This window comes from Natator depressus, chromosome 11, assembly GCF_965152275.1.
Source record: "Natator depressus isolate rNatDep1 chromosome 11, rNatDep2.hap1, whole genome shotgun sequence".
Lineage (NCBI taxonomy): Eukaryota > Metazoa > Chordata > Testudines > Cheloniidae > Natator > Natator depressus.
In genome coordinates this window covers 51,286,396-51,297,462 of record NC_134244.1, presented here as the reverse complement: position 1 = coordinate 51,297,462, position 11,067 = coordinate 51,286,396, and the positions used below count along the sequence as shown (strand labels likewise).

Below are 11,067 nucleotides of genomic sequence, written 5' to 3'. Positions count from 1 at the left end.
AATGTACATTAGACCCTGATGTTGCAGTTAAGCTGAGTGTAGGGAAATTCTCAATGGGGCTTTGCATAGGCACAGAGTCCACCTGCACAGAGCTGACTGTAGAATCGGAACCTCAGTCTATGGCAGGCATGGAATGCTTGTCACATATGGAATGTGTTTGATATTTGTCAACCATTTATTATGCAGTTGGTGCTGGATAGTTCTGGTTCTCTGGAGTGAACATTGATTCAGTGAGGCCTCAAGACTGAGAAAGTCTGTATAAGAAATCCATGTTCCATAAAACCTAATGTGTTGTCCCTGGAGAGAAGCTGTCCCTGGTTTACATTTAGAACCAAACATGGCTCATCTATTTAAGTCTTGTGGTGTGAGATTATCTTAATTTCTTTTAGATCACCAAATGCCTCTGTGTAAATGTGGAATCCACCAAGGGCTCACAGGGCTTGTAGAAGTAACCACCAGACTAGGGACAATGGAAAGTAGTTATCCTTAACATTTGTATTCTGACCACACATTGGATATGGTAAGGAGGGGAGAAGCTTGTGTTTGTGGGGTGGAAAATCCCCAAATGCAGGTCAAAGAAACCAAGGTGTAGATGCTAGCCTTTAAAAACCAGCAGATGGATGGGTTATTGGAAGACTCAGAGAGCCACGTAGGAAGTTTGGGGCAGGAAAGAGGAAAAGACTGCATGCTTTCAAAGCACGGGTACCTGGTTTAGCTGAGGACCAACCAAAGGCAAAACAAGAGGACCTGGGAGAAGAAAGAAAGAACGGCTCCATTATTGGGAAATCAAGCCATGAGTGGCAGGAGAAGGACCCTAGACTCCCCGAGAGGACATTGATCCTGGCCCAGAGAATGCTTGGGACTGGTGAGGAAACTGAGGCAGGGAAATGCACGTAGGTTTTATTATTTTTGGATAGATCTGTGTATTTCTCATGCAATTACAAAAAGAGCAATGGTGTTTTAGAATCCTGTGCAAAGTCTCTCTGTGTGTGTTATATATTACACGAATCATGTGCCTTTGAAGAGTAAACCAGTGGATCCAGAATGGCTACATGACTGGAGTCCTGGGAGACGGTGTGATTAAGCTTTTGGGGAATTTCAGGGGTAAGCACTGATAACAGGGGCCTGCCAGTTGTACTGTGGGGTTGCAGCACTCAGAAGGGGGTGCTAAGTAAAGGATCTGCACCCCAAAAATGTGCCTAGGGACCCCAAGACAGGGGCAGTGCCTGGACTCAGTTCAGACTCTGGAGGGTTAAAGAACATGGATTCTCTCACAGCAGTCTGATGAATGGCCAAGAGGGAGTGTTCAACTAGACCTGTCACAAATGCCTTCCTTGTTTCTTTCAATTATTTCTTTGTCCCATACCTAATAGTTTCAAGACTTGATATATGTACTTTCAGTTCTATGTACATCTCCAGGATAAATGCTGCTTATATCTAATCTTGCCTTTATCCTACAATAATGTAACTGTAATGCCTGTAGCGGATGAACATTGATTCCTATCAAGTGACAGGGGTATTACCTTGATCCATACCACGTGCCTGGGGACAGGAAATAAAAATCAGTCTCCCATCTGTGTTCTTCTGTGGCGCTCGTATTACAAATACAAAAAGAAAAATAAAACATTTCCAAATTCTTTAGAAAAAAGAACCAGAGTTCAGGAAACACTTTGAATTCCTGTCTGCTACAGTTTTGTGTTCTCATAATTTTAATACTTTTAAAGAAAACACGATCAAAAAAGGTAGATAGGTACAAAATTTGGTCAATAACCCCTATAGATTTTCCAAGAAGTAATTCATTTTCTGCTTAAACAGAACAGACAAGACTACAAAGGTACTTCTTTCTCCATCACTCCCGTGAATTCAGGATAGCGTATATAGAGAACATATTTCAAAACAAAGATTAGAAAGTGGAATTCCAGTTGTGCTGTACTTTCTAGGAGAAAACCTCTAATATTGTGTTCTAAACCTACCTTATTTTGGCAATGATTACACCACAACTAAAGGGGGGCAGAATTTGTCTGGGCTTACCCAAAGAAGGGCAGCTCTGCTTTGTGGTTCGGAGGGTTGGAGAGGAAGGAGGTCAGAAACTTCTGTGAAAGGTGCTCAGGGGTCAGCTTTGCAGCAATGACCCACCCCCCACCCCTCAGGAATGTGCATAAATGTACGAAACCTGGGTGGGGCAAGTCTCTCTGTCCACGCAGCGTGGTAGGCCATATGTCACAACTTATTTTGTAAGGTTGGGCGGATGTTCAGTGCAGGTAGTCCATAGGGAGGGCAGCCAGTGACCAGATAAATGGCCTGGTAAAGGACTTAAAAGGAGGCATTGGATAAAGGAACAGAACGGGGGAGGGGGTTCGGGGACTCCTATGATTGGTACAGCAGGGAGCCAACACCCCCCATTCTCATAGCCCTCCTTAACCTTCTTACGAGGCTGGTGGATGGTAAGGTCCAAGCCATGGGTCGGCTCGGGGACCTGGATGGAAACAAAGGAGGGCTGGTGGAAGCCATGGAGAATTGATTTGAATAAGCATAGATTTGCCTGCACTGTATACTTTATCTGGCGGGTAGTCCCAGACATCTGTATAATAAAGTTGGGGCCTGATTAAAACCCATTAACAAGTTTCCTGTTCTTCTTGTGGTGTACCCAGACGATAGAAAGCATATAAATCTTAAGGCCTCTCAGATTCAGTTGGCGTAATAGTACAAAGTGTGATCATATCTTTCTGAATGACTCTTACCTGTGACTTTTTCAGATGAAATACTTTGAGACCATAAAAGCATTTTGCTCCAGTGTGTAGCTGCCAGATAGCCATTATTTCATTTTTAAATCACTTCATAACTGAGAAATTTTTAAAAATTGCCATAAATGTTGATATTTTTTCTCAAAGTTCTAAAACTAGAATTTATTAACATGCTGCTGTGCCAACAGCACCTACAATAATAGGCCCTGATCCAGCAAAGCACTTAAGAGCGCATGTAACATTATGCATGTGAGTAGTCCTATTCAACTCACATGCCTAAATATTGGTACGCTATTGGAGCCTGATGCTGGCTAAATTATTAAAATACAAAAAAACACTGGGTGAGACAGAATATTTATTGTAAACTACAGTGTGTTGCAAAGAAAAGAACGGAAAAAAACTACGAAGATTTTTCTGCAAAGAATTTTCTTCACAACCAACATCAAGGAAAATTATAAAATTTGTGTGTGTGTGTAGGAACTGCCTATACACATACTCACCATCATATATGTTGTCACTGTCTCCAAGTGATAAATTTCATTTATTTTGCGTCTTCGATACTCACATCACCTACACTCTGTCTACTAATCCTTTTTTGGTGGAATTGTTTACATTCCAAGCCCCTGAGCAGCTTTCAAACAGCCATCCTTTTCTACTTAAAATCTACATTTTTTTTTCTTTTTACCCAAAATGAAGACTCCCCCCCAACCCCCTGAAACCTAAACTAAGGTTCAAGATATGCAATATTCAGTCCTAGATTAAGGATAATTTTAAGATCAGCTGTCTTATGAGCCACCAGGGTTAGAAGAACAAGCCACAGTCTTTGGAGAGTTGAGATTTCCCCTCTTCTAATGTTATAAAACTTGTGATTCTGTCCCTGGGATTCTGTCCCTAGCAGGACTTAAAATTACCTTATCTTATTAGATAGACAAGCTAGTTTATATAACTTCTGGAGGTTTTAAAAGTGTTCTTTTTTCCCCCCAATCACCCTGCATATAGCCAAGGCTACAGGAATACAGCACATAAGACAGGTATAAACAAACATAAAAACTCTAAAAAGTGCCTAAAATAACTTTTCAAAATGTGGTGTAAACAAAGCCCATTCTTCTGCCTTTGCACCTATCATGAAACTCCATCTGTAGCTATATATTATTTCCATAGTAAGAAGACTACCTCAAGTGGGGGAAGAAAAAAACCAAACAAAACAGCACCGCAGAGCCAAACAAGCTTCCTAAATAACCAAACAAAATAAGAAACACATATATGGGATACATAAAATCTGAGATAGCGTGACATATGCCACCTGTTTAAGAGGAGCTGCATAATTCCCTTGCTGCCAAGTATGGTCAACCCATTCCAAGTTTTCTGAATAATTAAAAATAATAAACTATGGTTTAAGGTATTCAAAGTATGCTTAAGGAAATGTGAATAATTTCCTTTGAAACTGGAATCATCTTGTCCATCATGTACTTCCTTTTGGGCATTCATTGTCAGTTTGAGTAAGTAAGTTACATAAACTCAAGGCTAAATTCTTCTCACAAACCACGTTTTCAAGGTTGTTGAACCCTCTATACATGTGAATACTCACTTCCCTAAATTTAAGGAGTAGAAAATATTTTAGAAATGGTGCTGTTGTCTTTCTTAAAAATAGTATCTAGAACCATGTATTGTCCTATAGAGAGCAGATTAGTACTTAAGGGATCTACCAGGTGACTGACAGAGAACTTGGATCTCAGTCAGCATCTGTGGACATTTCATACTAAACACCTGATGAATTTACTAAAAAGCTATGGACTCAAAGTTTTCAATTCAATAAGGAGGACTATGTAACATCCACTATTTTTTTTGCTTCTCAGGTACACCCTGAATGAAAAGAAAGTTTGTTTTCTGTCTCCATCTGCTGGTAGGAGGTTATATTATAAATATAACTGTTGGGATTGATCTAAGATACTAGTTAGTTAGTTTTTCCATTACAATGAATGCCTGCCAATATTGGTGAAAATAAATTAAAGCAAGAATGGACATAGTTTAGCTTTTAGCAACAAACTTTTTTTGCATTGGTAGTATTTAGTTTGTCCACACATTTAGCATATTATGTGACACTGTGTGCCAACTTCATCGCAGTCACTTCATGTATTAGATTTGAGGGGGTTAAATAGTTGCTTATATTTGGTGCTGTTTTGTCCAGACATCCTACAAGTGCACATAATAGTTTGTTTTTGAAACTTTGCTACATGAGGATTATAAAGTTGTGAAGAATGTAAGGGGAGGAACTTAATGATAATATATCGGGCTCATCACTGTCTTCATGGATCACGTAAGGGCAGGCTCATAGCTTGAATGCAATACTAAATGCAGTAGTGTGGAGGTAGACTCTAGGTGAGGGAATAACCACTGATCTCTTCCTGGAACTTGGTCATGTTTAGAGAGATACAGTAGGAACGCAGGAAACCGGGTAATGCTTTACAATGAATAGTATGATATTGGCCCTTGAATAGGGTTGCCAACTTTCCAATTTCTGGTCACTGGACACCCCTGCTCCACTCCCTCCCACAAGGATCCCCCTCCATTCACTCCTCCCCTCCATCCTGTGTCCAGGCCAGGGACCACCGCACTCTCCCCACCCCACCAGTTACCTGAAGGGGGAAGTATCCTTCTGCTGCACCTGCTTCCCTTCCCCCCCCTCCCCCCAGCATGTTCAGCCCATCCCAAGCAGCTGGGCCTGGGTTAGGGGTAGCCTCCTGCCACCACCTCCCAGGCACTCCCAGACCCATTTCTGACTCACTCAGACTCTGACCCTAGCAGCCAGGCCTGGGCAGGGAGCGGAATGGGCAGGAGATCACCCACTTCTCACACCAGTCGCTCCACTCGGGGTCGGCGTGAGAGCCCACCAGCCTCCCAGCCACTGTGGTGGCTGTCTGCGAGAGAGCACGAGCCTGGCGGGGGGGGGGGGGGGAGGGGAGAACAGGGACAGAGCCCCTCTCCCTGCCCTAGCAGGCGAATCTGGGGCACTTGCCCCCACATGCCCCCCCTAGATCCTGTAGGTGGCAACTGGACTTTTGGTGTCCAGTGTTTCTGACTGGACACTGTCAGGTGTCCTTTTCGATTGGACACCTGGCAACCCTACCCTTGAACAGCTACTCAGCCTGTATTCCTCGTTGATAAAATGTTGAAAGAATGAGGAGTACGTGTGGCACCTTAGAGACTAACATTTATTGGAGCATAAGCTTTTGTGGGCTAAAGCTCACTTCAACAGATGCTTGCAGTGGAAAATACAGTAGGAATGTACACACACAGAACATGAAAAAAAATTGGGGTTACCATACCAACTTTAACCAGAGTAACTGATTAAGGTGGGCTATTATCAGCAGGAGAAAAAAAACTTTTGTATTGATAATCAGGATGGCCCATTTCAAACAGTTGACAAGAACTGTGAGTAACAGTAGGGGGAAAATTAGCATGGGGAAATAGTTTTTAGTTTGTCATGACTCATCCACTCCCAGTCTCTATTCAAGCCTAATTTAATGGTGTCCAGTTTGCAAATTAATTCCAGTTCTGCAGTTTCTCATCGGAGTCTGTTTTTGAAGGTTTTTTTTGAATAATTGCGACTTAGGTCTGTAATTGAGTGTCCAGGGAGGTTGAAATGTTCTCCGAATGGTTTTTGAATGTTATTCTTGATGTCTGATTTGTATCCATTTATTCTTTTGCAGAGACTGTCTGGTTTGGCCAATGTACATGGCAGAGGGGCATTGCTGGCGCATGATGGCATATATCACATTGGTAGATGTGCAGGTGAACGAGCCTCTGATAGTGTGGCTGATGTGATTAGGTCCTATGATGGTGTCGTTTGAATAGATATGTGGACAGAGTTGGCAACAGGCTTTGTTGCAAGGATAGGTTCCTGGGTTAGTGTTTTTGTTGTGTGGTTGCTGGTGAGTATTTGCTTCAGGTTGGGGGGCTGTCTGTAAACAAGGACTGGCCTGTCACCCAAGATCTGGGAGAGTGAGGGATCGTCCTTCAGGATAGGTTGTAGATCCTTGATGATGCACTGGAGAGGTTTTAGTTGATGACTGAAGGTGACAGCTAGTGGCGTTCTGTTACTTTCTTCATCAATGTAGCGCAAGTACAGTAGGGGCGTTAAGGGACGAAAGATGAGGACGTGTTGTTCTAAGTCAGCCATAAAAATGTTGGCATACTGTGGGGCCATGCTGGTACCCATAGCAATGTTGTTCTTCAGACACAAAGAAGCTAGAATTCCTTAGGCTACTGAATAGCATATGGTTGACACCCTCTCCCCCAGAATAGCCGGTCAGCAAATCCTTTCAGTATATACCATCATATGCTGTTTTAGTTACAGAACTGTTAAACAATGACGACATCGCAATTCCGCCGATATCAAACTATTTATTGAAAAAACACACACAGTAAATAAGCGTGATGGGCAATTAAACCAGATCGACTGTATTATATTTCTCAACAATTGTTCTTCCCTTCAACTCTTGGGCAATCAGTTTCTCAAGTACAATAAGAATGAAGTGTCCTGTTAACTGTTTATCTGTAGTCCCTCTGTAGCATTACAGTACATACATTTTCTATTATGTGTGCGCAAAACTAATACACAAGAACTTCCACTCTATTTGTAACAATAGAGCAGAATAAACGATACCCTAAAAAGCCATACCACAGTATTGTGTGTTCTCTTCATTTTCTTACACAAAGATGGCAGAAAAGAGGAAGTCTCCAACATGCTGGTTCAGTCTTCCCATCTGTGTGGAAGAGGGTTGGATGCTGCCTTGGCCACTGTCACCCTGCATGATGCTCTGGATACTTCTGGAACCCTCTGGAATTCCATTAGAGCTCCACATAGAAGATTTTTCCTTGACACTTTTATACATTGGACAGATCAGCAAAAAGTGCTGAGCAATTTTTTTCCACTGATGATTTCAGAATGCAAAGTTACCTCATTGCTTGATTTATGCTGATAAAGCTACTTAAGCACCATACTCTAGATAATCTTTGAGCATTTGTGGTTCCTGCTTTGAACTGTTCAAGGCTAAATTAACAGATCAGAGTCATGGGTAAATTGCTAATAAAATTCAAAAGTCAACACAATAAATTCCCTATAAAACAAGAACAGCTGTGTTTTAGTGAAATGGTGGAAGTGATATGCCCAGCCAAATGGTTCTGGAGACCTTTGTTTAGCGTTCAAGAAAGGAAGCTTTTCAAAGAACCTTCCTACACCCTACATTGAGATAATTAAGGGCATGTTTATATTGGTGGGGGAGGAGGGATGAGGAAGCTAACACTGATTTTAACACTGGTGTTAAAAAGAAAAGGAGTACTTGTGGCACCTTAGAGACTAACCAATTTATTTGAGCATAAGCTTTCGTGAGCTACAGCTCACTTCATCGGATAAATTGGTTAGTCTCTAAGGTGCCCCAAGTACTCCTTTTCTTTTTGCGAATACAGACTAACACGGCTGTTACTCTGAAACCTGTCATTATGCATGGTGTTAAACAGTGGAAGTTGGGGGCTGAGCAACAAAATGCCCATTATGTAAGTGGTTAAAAAGATTTGCCTGTACAGTTAAAGCTGTTATATTATTCTTTGCTTCATTTATGTACCAGAAGCCCATTAAAGGGTTCACTGTCCTTCCAGAACAGATGCTGTGTTTCTTTTCAAGTGGGGTGAAGTTCAGTCAATTGGAATTTTTGACATGTTACATTAGAAAGTATTGATGCACAAATACTTTCAACATCTGAAGCACCTGACATCCAAAGCTCTCTCAGTGCTCAACAAATGTCAGTGAGATATTTCAAACCTGTGAAGTATTAGGCTGCATTCACCCATGCTTGCAAAGGGAAGTGGTGGTGATGGGACAGGTAAGCTGCTATTTCTGGGGGATTAGGGCAGTCAGGGTTTGCACTGAACTCCCAGGGATTCTGCCTGTGGAGTGGCTGGCTGAGACTTCTGCTAAACTGTTAGTAACCTCCTCCCACCTTGTTGTGTTTTGTCCATCTGCCACATCCTGTCCACCACCCAGATTGTACGTTCTCTGCAACTGGAACGATCTTCTATGTTACTTGCCTTTACAGAGCCTATCACAATGGGACTCTGATCCTCAACTGGGGTTTCCAGGAGCTACAATATAAATAGCAGCAGCTGCTATAACGTGAGGTTGAGAGTCTATAGAAATCCTGGTTGGAAAAGCTGCCTGTCCCTTCGTGATCAATACTTTTGGGCCCTCTGTAGGCCACCCACAACAGAGCAGTGGTTCTGGAACCCTTTCAGAGACTTTCTTGTGCCTTAGATATTTGTGGGCACCAGCCAATAAAATGCAGAACTGAATCAAGCCCCTCATCTACATTTTACAGATTGGAGAATAAATGGACAGAGGTTAACAGTTGTTTGAGGTAAGAGTACATCTGAGACAGCGCTGGGGACAGAACTCAGACCCTGTGCTTTAGTGCCAAGACCAGCCTTCCTTTCTTAACGAAAATTAAAATTGCAAAATACTTGCTTTGAAATAATACCTTTTACATTAAATATTAGAATCCAATAAAAAAAAACATAAGACAAAGGCTTGGAAGAGAGCTTTTTGATAGAACACAGTATTTAATCCATTAATATTTAAGTTCATAAGAATATATAAAATGCAACATGTCTTGTTTCTAGAGAGCAGCTACCCAACTGTAGTCCATTCTTCTTATCTTTCGCAGTTGTTTTTCCTGAGATTTAGACGGTTTAGTTTGGGTAATTTCATCCAAAAACTCTGTAGGATTTATATCTTGTTCCATCTCCGTAAGCTCTAAATCCTCATCTGATTCATCCTCTGCTTTTTCACTGTCCATTTCAACTTCATCAACCACTTCTCTGGCACTTTAAAGTAGGGGGACAGAGGAAAAGAGACTATCAGCATATTCTACCACAGGAAGGAGAATATAGTTTCGATACTAAATCATGATATGGAGTTAAATTGTCTGTGCAGGTGAATTTTATATACATTATATAACTTATTTATGTAGCACTGCAAGGTACTTTACTTACAAGGAAAAGATGTGCCCCAAAGAATTTACAATTTAAACAGATTACTCTCAGCATACGTAGCACATATATACACAAACACACTACAAATATCTATAATAAGGCCTAATATTTGAGTCTGATCCAATGTCCTTTGAAGTTGATAGAAAAATTCCCATTGGCTTTAATGGGCACTAGAACAATCCCTTAAACTGAACAGCTCAACTGCATGTATCACACACCTTTGCCCATCTCACCCACTCTCTACCCACTAATCCACTTCTCCTGGATTATAACAATCCAAATCCTTGAACACTTTCAAATACCTGCCATTTTATTTGAAATGAAACATATCTTTGACAATTTTATTTCTCCATATTAGTATTAGTATAAGGTACTGGATAGAATATATTCAGTCCTGCATCAGTAATAGGTATAATCTCATGATTTTACAGGTCCAGAAATGCATGTTTTATACCATTGGAAGAGTGGGTTTTCCACCCTCCCTACAGGCCACGTCGTCGTCTTTAAGGCCTGGAGAATGCAGAGATATCAGACCTTAAAGTGCTGACATTTCTAAGTATAGAAAAAGCATTACAGTTAACTTTTCAGAGAAACTTTAAAAAGTTATTGGTTATAGTGTCCTCTCTCCTGCTCACACTCCCTCAGTCTTGTGCAGAAGACCAAATTATATTAAGGTAGAATGGGTTTCAAAAAAGAGTCCCAATAAAAAAGGTTTAAAATAGTTACCTACAGAATACGTGCTGCTGCATGTTGTCTGAAAGTGTAACTGGAACTTGTCTGAGATGACCTGTATAACTCTCTGCTTGCGAGTAACATGGGTGTCCTATACTCACCGCTGAATTAAGAAATCTCTACCTCACCCCCATATATGTACACACACACTTTATGCATAAGCAAGTTATATACCATTGACAGGCAGATGTGGATACTGACATCAAGATAAAGTGCATAAATATTTGCATGTATATGTATTCATACAATTTTTACATATTTGAATGTCACTGTCTTTTTAGAGTCCAATCCTACAAGTTCTTATGCTCATGTGTAACTTTACTTATTTGGCTAGACCCAGTAATCACACTAGGATTTCAGGTGAGTAATGTTACACATGTGTAAGTATTTACAGGATAAGCTGTTAGACTGTATGTGCAGAAATTCTAACCAGGACGACTAACAAACCCTCCTAATGTAGATACAGCTTATACCAGCTAAAAAGTGTTGTTGCCTGTATAGCTTAAGCCGATTTAGTGAGCGAAGCAAGTTCTACTGGCAAAAG

The 11,067-nt window shown here is 41.1% G+C and overlaps 1 protein-coding gene across 1 annotated transcript in view; it reads right to left on the bottom strand.

The window, feature by feature from the left end:
- Window positions 1–6,144: 6,144 nt before the first annotated feature.
- Window positions 6,145–11,067, bottom strand: part of WDR75 (WD repeat domain 75) — a 42,281-nt gene continuing 37,358 nt past the window's right edge. Inside the window, exon 21 of the mRNA XM_074967764.1 lies at window positions 6,145–9,623. Within this exon, the coding sequence (XP_074823865.1) occupies window positions 9,416–9,623 (208 nt within the window). The 3' untranslated portion in view covers window positions 6,145–9,415. The remainder of the gene's footprint in view (window positions 9,624–11,067) is intronic.